The sequence below is a fragment of the Phyllobates terribilis genome, unplaced genomic scaffold (assembly GCF_046119375.1).
Source record: "Phyllobates terribilis strain yellow unplaced genomic scaffold, ASM4611937v1 Scaffold_11__3_contigs__length_659146591, whole genome shotgun sequence".
Taxonomy (NCBI): domain Eukaryota; kingdom Metazoa; phylum Chordata; class Amphibia; order Anura; family Dendrobatidae; genus Phyllobates; species Phyllobates terribilis.
This window is the reverse complement of record NW_027362771.1, coordinates 441,803,217-441,820,547: the sequence shown is the minus strand read 5'-3', so window position 1 is coordinate 441,820,547 and position 17,331 is coordinate 441,803,217. Positions and strand designations below refer to the sequence as shown.

Genomic DNA, 17,331 nt, shown 5'->3' with positions numbered 1-17,331 from the left:
AAAAATCAATTTTTTTTAAATTGTGCGTTAAATTGTGTACATTTGGCTACAGTAAGGATGAAATTTGTGACGGATTCATTAACCCAGTGAATGGTAGCACATCCATGTAATGGCCTAAATACAAAAATGTATTTTATCTTAACTAATAAAATTCAAATTTTAAATGTTTTTTTTTCTTTCTTTGCAGGTGAAGTGTTTTTTGTAACTCGACCAGATCAGTTCACTTTGCAAGAAGCAGCTGAATTTTGCGAGAGTAAGAATGCAACACTAGCTTCCACTGGACAACTTTATGCGGCCTGGAGATTGGGATTCGACAAGTGCAGAGCAGGCTGGTTATCTGATGGTAGTGTTCGTTACCCTATTGTGAAAGCACGGAAAGTTTGTGGAGGGGACAATCCTGGAGTTCGCACAGTCTACGTACATGACAATCAGACCGGATTTCCTGATCCTCTGTCAAAACACCATGCCTTCTGTTTCAGAGGTAATTATTCGTCAATAACATTCACAATATCCCTATTAAACAACATTGTAAAAGATAAGCTAAGATTTTTTTTATCAAAGAGAATTAAATATACTTGCTAATAATTAAGAAGTCCCATACTATAACTGCTGCTAACCATTCTTAGGCATACTACATGTTTCCTAAAAAGTTATGTTTTGCAGGCTCTATAAACAGGTACATCTCACTAAATTAGAATATCATCAAAAAGTTGATTTATTTCAGTTCTTCAATACAAAAAGTGAAACTCATGTATTATATAGAGTCATTACAGACAGAGTGATCTATTTCAAGTGTTTATTTCTGTTAATGTTGATGATTATGGCTTACAGCCAATGAAAACACAAAAGTCATTATCTCAGTAAATTAGAATACTTTATAACAACAGCTTGAAAAATGATTTTAAAATCTGAAATGTTGGCCTACTGAAATGTATGTTCAGTAAATGCACTCAATAAGACACTCGCCATGGTCCTCCACACAGTATAACACACTCGCCATGGTCCTCCACACAGTATAATGCACTCGCCATGGTCCTCCACACAGTATAAGACACTCACCATGGTCCTCCATACAGTATACGGCATTCCCTATAGTCCTCCATATCAGGGCTGTGGAGTCGGTAAGCCAAACCTCCGACTCCGACTCCTCAATTTCCATGACACTGACTCCGACTCCACAACTCCGACTCCTTCATACATGGCTCATGTTTAAGTGATAAATTTACTATAACACAGATTCATCTCAGCTAAAAGTCTAGACCCTTAGATCAGGAATAGGACAGACATTTATAGGACATTTCATAACTTTCCCAAATTCTTCTGAAAAAATATTCCCCACAAACTGTATTGAACTACTGTACCCAATTTATTATATATTTTAGCAGCCTGAGTTGGTCCACCGACTTTGACTCCACCAAAATGGGCTCCGAAGCCCTGCTCCATACAGTATACTGCACTCCCTATAGTCCTCCATATAGTATACTGCACTCCCCATAGTCCTCCATACAGTATAATGCACTCCTCATAGTCCTCCATACAGTATACTGCACTCCCCATAGTCCTCCATAAAGTATAATGCACCCCCATGGTGCTCCATGCAGTATAATGCAGCCTCATGGTCCTCAATGTAGTATAATGCACCCCCATGGTCCTCCATGTAGTATAATGCACCCCCATGGATCTACATGCAGTATGATGCACCCCCCTGGTCCTCCATGCAGTATAATGCACCCTCCTGGTCCTCCATGCAGTATACTGCAGTCCTCATATTGTATTATGGCCATCGGTCAAATAAATACAATATTCACCTCTCCTGGTTTCAGCCGATGCTCCAGTCCCCTCAGCGTTAATGACATCATACGTCGAGTAAGAATGATGGTAATGGAAACGTCTTCTGAAGCTCCCTCCTCCATTATCATTGCTCTCACTGGGCCCTCCCCCCCCTCCGGCTGTCAGCGCGAGCAATGATGATGGACGAGGGAGCATTAGAAGATATTTCCATTCCCATTATTCTATGCGGGAGAGCGGCTGGGCAGTGCAGGTGCTAACAGGCGGAAGCGGGGCCCAGTGAGCTGCGGCTCACGGGTCCCATAGCAGTTGTGCGGCCTGCCGCCATTGGCGGTACACCGCTACATATATGCACACACATATATATATATTTATACACATATATGCACACACACACACACACATATGCACACACACATATATACACTCACATATGCATACACATATATGCGCACACACACATTAGACATGGACTTAGCCTCTCTGCAGATGATTCCACATGATGCACTTCTCTGGTGCAGCCTCCCATCTGCCAGGTCCTGACAGAGGAGTGTTCTTGCAAATTGCAGGGCTGAAGTTAGGAGGGGGAGAGCGGAGAGCTCTTGCTGGAGCAGCCCCTCTGCTGGAACTACAGGCCAGAGCTGGTGGGCGGAGCCTCATCTCCTGCACTTACAGAGACAATGAGGCATCATCTGCGTGGCCGGACAGGACACAGTGCAGCCAGAGGTGAAGAAGTGGGTCCTGACTACGGCCCACCGAACCTCTGGAGGTTCTGAACGAGCCGGTTTGCTTTCAACAGTATCTGCATCCAAAGGATGCAGATACTGTTGAGACTGTGATGCGGGATGGAGGGGTCTGATGTTTCACATCGGGCCCCCCTGTCTCACGGGCCCCATAGCAGCTGCGTGGGCTGCCTCTATGTACTGTACGCTCCTGGCTTAAAATAGAAGGGAACAATTCATCATAGCAGTGAAGTTCTCAAGGTGGTGATAAGATGGTAAGGGTAATGGTAAACATATATTTTGTCATTTACTGTAAATGATTAACCTATTGTACTGATGAAAACATTTTAGATTGTCTTTAGAAGGAAAAAATAATGTTCTGTTTTTCATGTTGTAGCTGGAGAAGAGCTTCCAAGTACTCCAATTGAAGAATTAATTCCAACTCAAGTAGTAGGTATTTTGGAGGGCCTGCCTTCTGGGGAGGCGACTGAGGAACCCATACTTATCACTGGATTTGAAAATGAGACAGACGTCTGGCTGACAAATGTCACTGCCCTTCCGACAGTGGAAATATTAGAAACAGGTATAAAAGATGTCCAAATCTATTCTCTATCAAAACATGACCGATATGTTAATAATCACCAGAATGTACTTATTTTGCTTGACATTTTGGTCTTTGAAAAAACGTTAAAAAAATGTCTTTTTATATAGTTAATATGAAAAAATGTTTACGTAAACATGAAATATTATTTTTTATTCTTCTGATACAAACTTTTTTATTATTTTGAATGTTTTTTTTGTATACCTTCGATTAATAACATATATCTAACCATACAATTTTTTTCACTCTTTTTTTTAAAGTGAGGCCTTCAGCAATTCCTCCTTTGAGCTCTATTCCCGAAGTCATAAGCGGAGATGCATCTGTGGAAATTAGTGGAGTCAGTGGTATTCCATCTGGTGAAGCATCTGGAGATATATCTGGAATTTCTGGAATAAGTGGAGAAGCGAGTGGGTTGCCTTCAGGAGTTGAAATTAGTGGGGAACCATCTGGAAGTGGATTGCCATCTGGTTTTGAGCTTTCTGGAGAAACAAGTGTGAGTGGACTTCCATCTGGAGAAATTTCTGGTGAATTACCATCAGGTGAAGCTAGTGGTCTGCCTTCTGGAGATGAACTCATATCTGGATCAGCTTCGGGAATCCCAGATACTAGTGGACTGTCATCAGCAGATATTGAGGCATCTGGAATTGAACTAGGCAGTGGTTTACCATCAGGGCTAGAATTTGGAAGTGGTCTGCCATCTGGTAGTGGGGATATTAGTGGACTGTTTTCAGGTAGTGGAGATTTTAGTGGACTGCCATCTGGGTTTCCAACAATTATACACGTGGATACAACTTGGATAGAAAGTGCAACGAAAACACCAGAAACAGAAGCAGAAGGAAAAGGTCTTACTGAGTTTAGTGCATCTGGAGAACTATCTGGATTGCCATCAAGTGATTTCAGTGGCATAGCTTCAGGTCTAGAAATCAGTGGTGAATCTTCTGGATTAGATATTAGTGGCCAACCATCTGGATTTTTTGATGTAAGTGGAGATATCTCAGGTGTTGATGCTAGTGGATTTCCATTTGGAATTAGTGGCGACCTTTCAGGTTTACCATATGCAAGTGGGGATTTTTCTGGTATTAGTGGTGAAGCGTCTGGAATAATTGATATCAGTGGAGAAATATCTGGAATAGTAGATGCTAGTGGTGATTTGTCTGGCATTAGTGGAGAATATTCTGGAATAATTGATATTAGTGCAGAATTGTCTGGTGTGAGTTCTGGTATTTTTGATGAAAGTGGTGAATCTTCTGGAATAACTCTTGTAGATGGAAGTTTAACTGAACTTTTAAGACCATCAGTAGAAGAAATGGAAGGAAAAGGGGCAGTAGAAACTAGCGGTTTGTTTTCAGGAGATATCTCAGGTGAAGTATCTGGAATTTCTGGCATTAGTGGTGAAACCTCAGGCTTTATAGATACCAGTGGTTTTGTATCTGGAGATATTGTTAGTGGAGAAATTAGTGGACTCTCAAGTGGCATTGACTTTAGTGGAGAGATATCAGGAATTGAATTTGTGAGTGGTATCACATCTGGCATTGAAGACTTTAGTGGACTCACATCTGGTATACCAACAATATCTCATATAGATTTTACTTTAGTGGAAGCCCCAACGTTGGGTCCTATTGTAGAGGAGGCAGGTCAGGGACCATCAGGAATATTTGAAATAAGTGGATTTTCTTCAGGAGAGGCATCTGCTGAAACATCTGGACTTCGTGATTTAAGTGGGCAACCCTCAGCCGCACAAGAAAGTGGAGATATTTCAGGATACACATCTGGACTTCCAGAAATCAAATTAATAACTGATGATTTAATTGAAGCTGTTACCAAACCAACAGTTTCACAAGAGTTAGGTGGTATCACTGTTCCATACATTGTTGAAAGCTCTGCTTCTGGGGATATTAGTGGGGAGGCACCACTTTCTATTCCCGAAGTCAGTGGAGATCCATCTGGAATTCCTCTAACTAGTGGTGAACCTGTTGATGGAAGTACAGAAGCCAGTGTAGACACATCTGGGTATCAAACTTTTTCTTCAAAAGATTTGTCCGGTGAATCATCCGTACCTGATATAATTATTAGCACATCAACACCAGAATCTGAATTAACAATTGTATCAAAGGAACCAGAGGAAGCAAAAAAAGACACTGAACTATCTACTTCTGCGTCCGGAGATATTATAGACGAGGCAACAGTTCAAACACCTGCACCATTGATGGAAGCAACACCTCAAGTACTTCCCGATGTAGATTATGTTGAAGGTATTATGTTTCTCATTCTCAGTATTACTGGATTGAAGCTGAATATTTAAATTATTTTATTCTGATATTTATCACCAATACTTATTGAGGGAAATATACTTTATAGTTCCTTGGAGTAAATGTGCCAAATTTATTAAAACCATAAATATGCTTACATTTCTGGCATATTTATTGACACATCTGTTGGGTCAAAGGAAACAAAATTCCCCAATTGACCTTGTTCACTTCTCCTGACACTTTTGAAAAGTGTTGAAAGGCAAGAAAAGTTCAAAATTATTATGCAATTATGATATGTACTATAATTTGAGACTTTTTAAAGCCACAGAACTGGCACAGATCGTTTAATAAATTACCTCTATTATCTGTTAATATATAATTCAAGCTGAACCCAGAACTGCACTTAAAGGGGACCTTTCACCAAATTTTTCACACTGAACTGGATATACAATGAAATAGTGGCTGCAGAGTGGAATAAAACATTTTTTTTATTTTGTCTCTACATTGCAGAGATATTAGCAATCACATATTTGGCACCTAATAAGTTAACATTAGTTAAGTCCATGTGGGTTTTATTAGAAACTTTCCACTGGAGGCATGTAATTCTGTCTCTTGTATGATGCTGACCAATCATAAGCAGGCAGCAACATAGAAGTGCAAAAGGGTCTGTGATAATGTCATCAGGATCACATGATCACAATCCGCAGATCCTGCCAGCCAGAGTGTGCAGCCTAAATAAGCATTGAAGATATATTACACAACACAGAAGTGTGGCGCTATTAGCTGCAGTTAATATTTCAGTGAGTGCCAAATATTTGATTGCTAATATCTCCGCAACTGAGAGGCGTAATAAAAAAAATAAAAAAAATTTTCGCTACAACATTGGGTGTCCAGTCCACATTGAAAAAAATTGTGAAAAGTTCTATTGAAGGCTTCCATACACATGCGATAGCTATTTCTCCTGGCTCCTCTTGGCTCATACAAGTGTTCATGTGTAGAGCAGAAAAAGCCACTGCCAGACACCTCTGGAACTAACTTATCTCCTGAAGATTAAAAAGGATGTGTGTTACAATTCAAGCTGCTTCACCCTCATTTACCCTTAACCATCTAGCGGAGAGAATTGGTAGGCCCCCTATAAACATTAGACTGATCCTGTCGATATTGGGGGTTTGGACACCTGTAGTTTAGTTGGTATGGGGACATCCCAACTGTACTCTGACAGATGATGTTGGGAGAGATAAGGGTCAGGCAGAAGCTCAATGGTTTACCTGATTGAAAACATGAATAATATATTGCATTTCAAATCTCATTATTGGATTAATCTGGAAGATGTCAAAAAAACAACTGTGCATGCTTCCATATGAAACTGAAGGCTTGTGGACAATCAATATGGCCCAATCTTGGGGAATTGTATCATTGCATTGCATTACTTAACTGATGAACTTTTGGTAATTACAGGAATTTTTGGGACATGTGCGGATATCCAGTGTGGAATTGGAACATGTGTAGAAAATGAAGGGAGAGTTCATTGCCTGTGTCCACCAGGATATGGAGGAGACAGCTGTGACATAGGTAAATTCTTGCAATTTTGTATGTTATTGACATATGTGTGCATTTTATTGCTTATTTCATTGCGTTAATTAAGGGAAGCGGCTTATATTGAGCTTCTTCAAACACACATTACTTTAAGTAAAATGTATATTGATGAAGTGAAGAATTTCAGCTGTCAATGATTCCAAGTGACAAAGGTAAGTAAATCATTGGGTTTGTTCTCTACTCATCATTTTGAGATTTACTTTTGATCTAGTGTAGCAATATCATGGTTATAGTATCTATTTTATATGTGCGTGATCTTTTTGGACTTTTTTTTTCCTATTGTTTAATAATGCTGACAGTATTATGACCATATGGGTCATAGGGTGCTAGAATAATATAAATGGCAATGCATGAGGGCAGAAATAAGTATAAGATGTACTCAAAACTAGCCTGTATTCCACAGTTTTAGAAGATGTCTACTCTGACCTACATAGTGGGATAATATCATTTGATGAAAATAGAAACCAATCAGTAGGTTTGCGGCGTATTATGACCCAGCACATAAATGGCTGGACTGGGAATAAGCCCAGCTCCACTAGTGGTGTTACGTATGTGGATTACCAAAGGCTCCATTGTATTGTGGATCTGCAGCTATAAAAGTGACTATATGCAAAATTATCCCGTATCCTGTAACATCCTCCTGTCAGATTCAAGAGGGCATAAACAAAAGATAGCTTTTATTTTTATTTTCTTTCTTTTCTTTTTTTATTTAGGGAAGATTGAAAAACTGATCTAATTTTTTTAACTCATATGCATTTTATATATGAAAAAAAAACAATTATGTTACCAGAAATATAGACGAAGATACACATAACTAAATAATTAAATTATTGTAACTGGGAACTAATAAAATAAGAATGTTGTATAGAACAAGTAATATGTACATTGTACACCTACTCAGGTCCCTCACAACTAATGTTCTTGTATATTGACAACAAAATCCAGAACATCCCTATCATAAATTGTAAGGAAACCAAGAATTTGGCCTGTCATCATTGTGTTGACCGTTACCTACCCGGCCCTCATTGCATCTTCTGATCCCTGTTGTGCTGAAATAACAACTCAAATCCTTGCCAGGATGTCTGACTCTGATGAGGCCCAAGAGGGTTCTGCACAAGTTCGCAAAAGGTCATAGCATCATGATGTCACGTTGTGTGCCATGACTGTGCACATGCATGGACAAAACCGTCTCAGACCTCATCAGGGAATTTCAGCACTGGCACTGTCTATCAGAAGATGCAACCAGTGTTGAATGGATAATGGTAAGGTGTATAGGGGCCAAATAGGTGACCAGTAAAATGAGATTACAATATTTTTGTTTGTTTTTTAACCTTATGATGGCAGCCTATAGCTTAGACAAATGGCAGCAGGCAGCCGCCACTTCACTTTATCCATGCAGAAGTGAATAAAAATAATCCACATTTTGGTTAATGCAGATTTTTTTTTAAAAATTGAGTAAATTATTCCACTTAAATGTATTCACTAATCTCTATTATCAACTATATAATAAGATGTCTCTATGTGTTATGAAGCCCAAAAAAGGGAGAAGATTAAAGTGGCTATTAAATTGTTAATCTCTAAGAGGATGAAATAGTTAAATCTACAAGATCTGCAAAATATTTTGAGTTTCTCACTAAATACTATACATAGACAGTCACACGAGGCTATGAGATGTGACCGGCTATACTTCCGTTACTGTTACTTGTCTCCTCCGCCTCCCACTGTTGCTCTGTAATACACAGGAATCCATCTTACTTTCTCTTTTTATAATAACATTAAGAAAGAGGTAAAACACAGCAATAAAATAGTATCAAACATATTCCTCCTGTGTATCCATTCCACACACACCTATTCCAGATGAAAAGTGGAAGTCTCACACAGCTGTCAAAATAGGGAGATAGCTGAGAGCCTTAATTTAGCTGACTTCTGACTCCTCTTTCCAAAGGATCAAGATGTGATTCTTCAATTTTAACTATGGAGCATTCAGCTAAAGGCTTTTAAAGATTTATGAGCATCTTTAGCCGTGAGAAGATGGACAGTATCTGGTCAAAAATATATTTTCATCTCTTGCCGTCTCCAATATGAGTAACGGGTCATTTGTAGAGATAAGCAAATGTATTCGAGTGGAATTGAATTGTCCTCAAATTGTACAAAAATTTGTATTCTCCAGAATACGGAATTTTAGCAAGTCGCTCACTGCGAAAATTCATTTTGCTGAACCATAGAAGGTTTAAAAAAATTAATATCGACCTCATCACTCACTTGTCTCCACCTCTGCAGCCTGCTATCTGGTCCTCAATGGCTCTTCTTTTTGCCTTCCTCCGTTGCACGCATATTTTTGGCCTGCTTCCCTTTGGGCCACAGCTTCCAATGCGACCAGGCCTCTGACATTTCCGTGCCCAAGCTGTTGCAGTGGCCATCATGACATCAATATGTGTGAAGCGCTGACTAGGCTTTGGGCGAAGCAATGACCTAATGGTCCAGTAGCCATGGCCCAAAGTGAAGCAGTTTGAAGAAGATGCGTGTAACAGGGAAAGGCGAATAAAAGATGCACAGAGGAATTAACATGGGTGGGAAGGCAGGTGCGTGGTGAGGTATTATTTTTATTTTTTTTACTTTTAATGTTTTTTATGTTCCGTGGTCTTTAGAGACACCAGAGAGCATAATAAAGAACATTCATTTCTCATTGATTAACGTCAATGCAAAAAAGAATTTCCTTGATAAATTTGCATGATTTGCCAAATTCGAATCTTTGCAGACTTGATCATCTTTAGTCATTTATCATCAGGAAAATATTAACACAAAGGCATACAAATTTTGCTATACCTGATTTTCCTGTGACAAAAAGGCTCAAGGAGTCTGATTCATAACAAAGTTCTCTAAAATAAAAATCCAACGATCCTATGAAATCTGAGTTAATATTTGAGGTGTTTCTTTCTGTTTGATACTGTGATTTGTTGTTCTCCTTGTTTTGTTTTTCTCCAGGAATTATGTGCGAGAGTTCACAAGTGACCCGCTAGATTCAAGGATGAAGCTTAAAAAGTCCTAATCTCCTGCCTATTAAAACCCCCACCATCCCCCGCTGTATGCCTTGCTTTAGCTAAATGCCTAATTTTCCCTTTTACAGCGTGCTTAATTGTTGCTAATTAAATAATAATAAAGGAGAGCAAGTTACTTGGTCAGCTTGTGTGCATTCAGCCCTGGTTCAAATTGCTGCTGCTTGCTGACAAACACGGAGCATGCTGGGCCCTGGAAACTTAACTCTTTTTGCTATAGAACCAAGAAGGCCATAGAAAGCCTACACAAAAGCATATTGTGTTACCAGCTTCATCCAAAGGTTATACCAATGCATAGAAAAGGCTCATCATCACCTACGCAAAAGGCATTCCATCCCTCGATGTCATAGCGTAACTCTGAGAACATTAAAAGGGTGTATTAATCAGCAATCATTGAAAAAATGTTGATTTTTTTTTTTATTTAAACCCATGCCTGTCCAATTTAATAGGAGTATGTGCTATAAAGAGTAGGTTTTATGCTAATGCCAACACAAGTGAATGCGGTTTAGTCTCTGTTTGTGCAATCTAGAATACTTTCTGGATCGTGATAAATGACCCCAACGAAACCTCTTGTAAAAATAACGTGAAACATTACAATTTCTTTATTTTGCTCGTGATGGGAACGCACTTAGTTACAGCAGATAATTAGTAGAGATTTAACGCCAGATTTTTCTAATTTAATCCTTGACATTTAGCAAGCCTGATTCTGCTATATGCAGTAGTGTAATGCATTAGGCAGAGTTCAGTCACTATAGAATTCCTGCTGTAAAGCATTGAAAGAATAACAAAGATTTCATTTACACCGTACAAAGGTGAAAAAGTATACATTGCCTATGTACTATGCGGTTTTGTATCAGATCCTCTTAGTGACCATTGCCATTTATCCATTTCACTGTCTTTGACAATTTTTATACTTGCATTGTGGCTTGCTTCCATAATACTGTAGAAGCCATGATGCCCTGGTGGATCTGTTATATGATGGATACCCCCACTGAATAAGAATGGGTTGGTTCTAGTTCCTTTAAAAAGTAGTCCTTTATATATATAAAGTACATTAAAAATAGATTACATTTTGCATTAGGAAAAAGCCAACGCTTTTTGACCTCACAGCTGTGTTCTTTGAGCTCAGACAAAGAACGCCGGTGTTTGTTCAAAACACGTTACATTTTCCCTCATGCAATATGGAATTTATTTTTAATGTATATCAATAAAGGACTACTATTTAAAGGAGCTGGAACCAACCTGTTTGGACAGAGTTCAGTGCACCTATACGCTTTGAGCCATAGCGGTGAGTTGGTTTTCTAAACCTTTTTTTGCACTGTATTCCTGCAACACAGGATACAACCAGTGCCTGACCCATCAAATATGCAGGATTATTCGCTTTCAAATCATTTTTTGAATGAACGTTGATATACACATGGCCGTTAAAGAGGTGTTCTTATAATTTGAGGTCTGAACTCTGGGTTCCTCCCTGAACCTAAGAATAAAGGGGCACTGGTGTAGTCCTGCATCCTCTTCATCGTTTTTTCTCTGCTGAACGTCACTCATATTCCTTTATATTCAGAAAACTGTGTGGGTCAGCTACGGATTGAAGCACTTCTTGATAGCCGGGAATACTACTGAACACGGAAAACATAAAAGGGACGCATTGCTATAACAAGCCCATGGCTTTGAGTGCAGGCATGTAATTTTGACCACCAGAACCAGCAGCTGAAAGGCAAAGTCCAAGCAACCTCAGAAGTCTTCCTTTTTCCATCAGAGTAGTAGACTAGGAGTCCTAATGGCAAAACCTTGATTTCTTACAGACATTGATGAGTGCCTACCAAGCCTTTGTGTGAATGGAGCTACCTGCGTTGATGGCATCGACTCATTCAAATGCTTATGCCTTCCCAGCTACGGAGGGGACCTATGTCAGATCGGTACGACAAATGTGGCTTGAGCTAATTGTACTAACAACTGCATCCCACTCAAACAGAACATCCCTCCTTTGAAAGCAAATGGTTGTGCTTGTTTCTTAGTGGGCTCTTTGCTAATACAGTCCTACATGTGAGAGAAAAGTAAATAACCTATTTTTGTTTCCTTCAGTTTCTCTTCTCTTCCTCCACTTTGAATGTGATTTATTTCAGATTACAGGAATTGACCTTGAAAAGGACCTCATCAAGACAGACCTTCATTTTTACTCTTCTTCACTTAAAAGGTTAAATCACCTGCAGGTTTCCTTTTAAAGATGAACCACTACATGTAAAAACTTCCTTCACCCAAAACCTTTGTTTTTGGTGTAGATGACAAATTTTAAAAGTAACAAAATTGTCCACCACATTCAATAAATATACTACTAAGTACTATAGTAAGACCCCCACCAATTAATATAGGAGTGGAAGCAGATGTATTCAGCCAAGTTCTGCTCTCCTTCAACACTGAAGATGGACTTCGTAGACTTCCTATTAAGCTCATCTTTAGTCTTTGAGGGGAGAGGAGCTTGGCTAAACACTTCTTCTCCCCCTTGTTTTAGTTATTGGTGAGTAACTAGAACCCCTGCAATCAAATCTTCTTACATGTCAAAAGTTGTATTTTTTTTAATGCAGATACTTTTAAAGAAAATCATGAATACATGACCTATGATGACTCTCTGTAGACTTTATTGGCGACACTCGTATGTGGGCAACAGGCAGAGGAGGGAGTTCTACTCACATAACAAATCTTAACTGGTTACATTTTCAGTAAAGAAAGAGCAAAAGATCATTTTATGTAAATTACTGAGTATTTCGAATAGAGGAATATTTGTAAAATACTCTGAAAAAAGTTAGACACAAAGGGGAAAATCTATCCAAACTGGTCTTTGATTGTCCAATCTTAAACCCATAACCCACTGGAGTAGGTTGCACAATTCTTAATAAATTTGAAGCATCTATGGGCTGTCTTTGCGCCAGAAACTGAAAGCAAAGCTTCATAAGGGGGAACTAGGCAACACTCATTTATGGTAACCCCTGCCCACTTGTTGAAAAAGTTTTAGAGGGGGGCACAAAGTGGGAAACAGTCAAAAACATTGCACAAATTCCACTCGCAAAAAATTTACAACTTTTCTAGCTAAAAAGATGATACATTTCTTGCTTATTTTTTATTATTAATTTTTCATTTGCAAATTTGTAGATGATATTCTGCTCATAGCTTCCTATACCTGAATTGACATTGCTTAGATAATGTCATTCTAAGAATACTGAGAGATGAGAAATGTAAAATATTTAGTTCTATAGCTCTGATAAAAGTATATTTGATTAATGTCATAATAATATTCTTTATTTCTATAGCACCAATATATTGTGCAGCACTTTAAAATTCAGAGTGCACATGTACAGTGTGGTAGATCGGCTCACTCGGCTGCACAAGGAGGTATACACGGAACACTGTCTCTTTAAATTGAAAAAGAGCATGGACCGCACCTCCAAAAACATACGTTGATCTAATGCCTCTCGGCAAACATATATAAAACTGAACATAAGGTTTTTAGTTTAACATTCTGATCAGATTGTATGAAGCCCACTGTCATGTCACGCCAAACCTCTTAGTGGGTCCTAACATTTCCTGCCTAAGAAAGAAAGGTGCCGTGCGCCAACCACGCATTATATCAACGTATGATTTTTTGGAGGTGCAGTCCAAGGTCCTTTTTTTTCATTTTTTTTGGTATTCCATGTTCTTTCCCCTTTCTTGGATCAGCACTCCTCCCATTTGGCACAGGTGATTTTAAATTAGCAGGAGACTGCAGAGAGTGTCTGGCCTCTTTTCCTCTTACTTGAGAGCTTAAAGAAGGTGAATGTTGGTGCAGTGTGTCAGCCATTGTTGCTGTGGTTTTGTGCTAGTGGGGCGGCGCGGCCTGGAGTCATGGGGACTCAGTCTTGCAGCGTGGGTGCTGTGAGGCACCAGGCCGATCGCCCTTATGGTGTATTCCCGCTGCGGCGATGGTTGGCGCACGTCGCCGCTCCTTTAAGGCAGGAAATGTTAGGACCCACTAAGAGGTTTGCCGTGACATGGTAGTGGGCTTCATACAGTCTGATCAGAATATTAAACTGAGAACCTCATGTTCAGTTATATATATTTTTGCTGAGAGGCATTAGATCAAAGTATGATTTTTTGGAGGTACGGTCCATGCTCTTTTTTTTTCCTTTAAATTTCTTGTTGGTTTATTAAACGGCATAAACCAATGTAGAGCTCATAAAAATAAACACGATCTTTCTGTCATAATAGCAAAACAAAAGAAAATGTCCAGCATAGTCCTTGTACCTGCCGGGATCCGGCCACTCAGGGTTAGCAAAACACACGGTTCAGATTAGCACAAAATAACACAAACTCCTCTCTCTGGAGCTGGCCTTCAGATACTGAACAACACCTGAGTGAAAAGGCTGGCTATTTATAGCCCAGACCACACCCTGGGGTGGAGATATGGTGAATGACTTCCCACCAGCACTATGGTCATTCACAAAAAAACAGCCCTTTTAAAATGGCGGTTTAACCCTCTCAGCACATAACAAGCTGCAGAAGACTTCCCAGTTTCACATCACTGAAGTTAATAGCCTCAGTGACACATATCTCCCGTCCATCACTCTGTCAGTGACTTTGTCACAACAGACATTGCCAGACATTATATAGAGTAACACATAATTCAACACATATCAAGAGGAGTGAGGGTCCTGTTCTCAAGCTTACAATCTGTGAGGAAATAGGGAGGACACAAAAGTTAAATGGTAAAAAGTGCTATTCTTGTATGATCCAGCCATCAATATAATAAATAGAGGCATTCAAATAACTCTGCATGAAGCAGTCATCAACCAGTATGTGTATAAGTAAAGATACAAAGTGCTACTGAGTGCATGGAGGGTGTGGGAATAGTTCATAGAAGGAACCAGATTCTGAGGAAACGTTAAGAAGGGAAAATAGAGAATAGTAATATTAGTAAGGTGGTAGGCCAGTCTAAAAAAATGTGTTTTTAGAGCACGCTTGAAACTGTGGATACTGGAAATTAAAATAATGTTAAAGGGGTTGCCCACTACTCTGACAACTCCTTCATAATCCGTATGTTTTCCCTTAGTAAATTAATAACACTTTTACTCACCTCTGGTGCCAACATCGTTCCAGTGGTGTCAGCACTGTATCTCCCACGGCTTGCATGACATTATTACGTCATGTGATCCCTGCAGTCAGTCAGCGGCCAATTCATTCTTCCCACCAGTATTGAATTAGTCGATACTGAGTAAATTGTGATGTTTTGAAAATGTTCTTTCCATTTTTTCATCATTTTCATATAATTAACAAGTCTATCAATCCTGTAATTTCCATAATTCCACAACTTTTCCTTTCCTTCTTGGTGTTGCAATTGTGAGGAGTGTGGATACACCCATAAAAATGTGTTTATCAGACTTAATATATTGTGAAATACATAATATATTCTACATGACAAGAAAAATGTAAAATATAAGAATTTAGTCAGGTTTTTAAAAAAATAAAAATAATATTAAGCTAGCAGCCATATAAGGGGGACATTGCTAATATCAAACAGTTAATTGTTAATAAACTAATACGTGAATATGCTCATTTTTTCAATATATTAATAGAAAAAATACAGTATTTTGCTGTTTTCCATTTAGACGATATACTGACAAGTAGAAACAAACTGAAAATATATTTTATGCAGCAGAAAGGTCAATATTAATTTCAAATAATGGAAAATCTATTCATTTCCTCGTCTACGTTAGACAATTGGTATTTTTTTGATGCAGGAATTCACAAGATTCCAGACTATTAATCGACTTTATCTTTTCACTCAAATAGCAGATGCTTCAAGCTCCATAGTGAATGACTGTCACACCAAATGTACAGTGGGTACGGAAAGTATTTAGGCCCCTTTAAATTTTTCACTCTCTGTTTCATTGCAGTCATTTGGTAAATTCTAAAAAGTTCATTTTTTTCTCATTAAAGTAGACTCTGCCCCCCATCTTGACTGAAAAAAAAGAGAAATGTAGAAAATTTTGCAAATTTATTAAAAAAGAAAAACTGAAATATCACATGGTCATAAGTATTCAGACACTTTGCTCAGTATTGAGTAGAAGCACCCTTTTGAGCTAGTACAGCCATGAGTCTTCTTGAGAATGATGCAACAAGTTTTTCACACCTGGATTTGGGGATCATCTGCCATTCTTCCCTGCAGATCCTCTCCAGTTAAGTCAGGTTGGATGGTGAATGTTGATGGACAGCCATTTTCAGGTCTCTCCAGAGATGCTCAATCTGGTTTAAGCCAGGGCTCTGGCTGGGCCCATCAAGAATGGTCACAAAGTTGTTCTGAAGCCCCTCCTTTGTTATTTTAGCTGTGTGCTTAGGGTCATTGTCTTGTTGGAAGGTGAACCTTCTGCCAATTCTGAGGTCCAGAGCACTCTGGAAGACGTTTTCATCCAGGATATCTCTGTACGTGGCCGCATTCATGTTTCCTTCAATTGCAACCAGTCATCCTGTCCCTGCAGCTGAAAAACACACCCATAGCATGATGCTGCCACCACCATGTTTCACTGCTGGAATTGTATTGGGCAGGTGATGAGCAGTGCCTGGTTTTCTCAACACATACCACTTAGAATTATCACCAAAAAGTTCTATCTTCGTCTCATCAGACCAGAGAATCTTATTTCTCATAGTTTGGGAGTCCTTCATGTGTTTTTGAGCAAACTCCATGTGGGCTCTCATATGTCTTGCACTGAGGAGAGGCTTTCGTCGGGCCACCCTGCCATAAAGGCCCAACTGGTGGAGGGCTGCAGTGATAGTTGACTTTGTGGAACTTTCTCCCATCTCCCTACTACATCTCTGGAGCTCAGCCACAGTGATCTTGGGGTTCTTCTTTACCTCTCTCATTCAGGCTCTTCTCCCATGATTGCTCAGATTGGCTGGACAGCTGTGATGCTCACAGCCCTACCCTGGGAGATGGGGGTACTCGGAGCCGGGTCAGATGTTTGGTGGGTTGTAGCCATGTCCTGGACCCGTTCCGTGCCCAGGGCCGTCACATTTAAAAGGGTGTAATGGGCTTTCAGGTTTTGGTGTTAATCGAGTGGTTGCATTGACTACGCCACCTGTGGTACCTGATGATTCACCCAAGAGCGCTGCGTTCAGTCCTCTGAGGCAGGATGTAGTGGCAGCCGGAGATGATACTACTCCCCACAGGTGGAGCAGGGCCTCAGGGCAGGGAAAACAGGAGGATGGGAATTGTAGTGGGAGATGTGGTGCGGTGTCGTGCGGTGCCGCGTTGCAATAAGAAACCGGAGGCCATATGGGTAGTCTTCCAA

At 39.6% G+C, this 17,331-nt stretch overlaps 1 protein-coding gene across 1 annotated transcript in view; it reads left to right on the top strand.

Annotated features, from left to right (window-relative positions):
- ACAN (aggrecan) overlaps positions 1–17,331 on the top strand; it is a 104,084-nt gene that overhangs the window by 65,023 nt on the left and 21,730 nt on the right. The window contains exons 10-14 of the mRNA XM_073653271.1: positions 188–481; positions 2,908–3,093; positions 3,372–5,363; positions 6,819–6,932; positions 11,818–11,931. Of these exons, the coding sequence (XP_073509372.1) occupies positions 188–481; positions 2,908–3,093; positions 3,372–5,363; positions 6,819–6,932; positions 11,818–11,931 (2,700 nt within the window). The remainder of the gene's footprint in view (positions 1–187; positions 482–2,907; positions 3,094–3,371; positions 5,364–6,818; positions 6,933–11,817; positions 11,932–17,331) is intronic.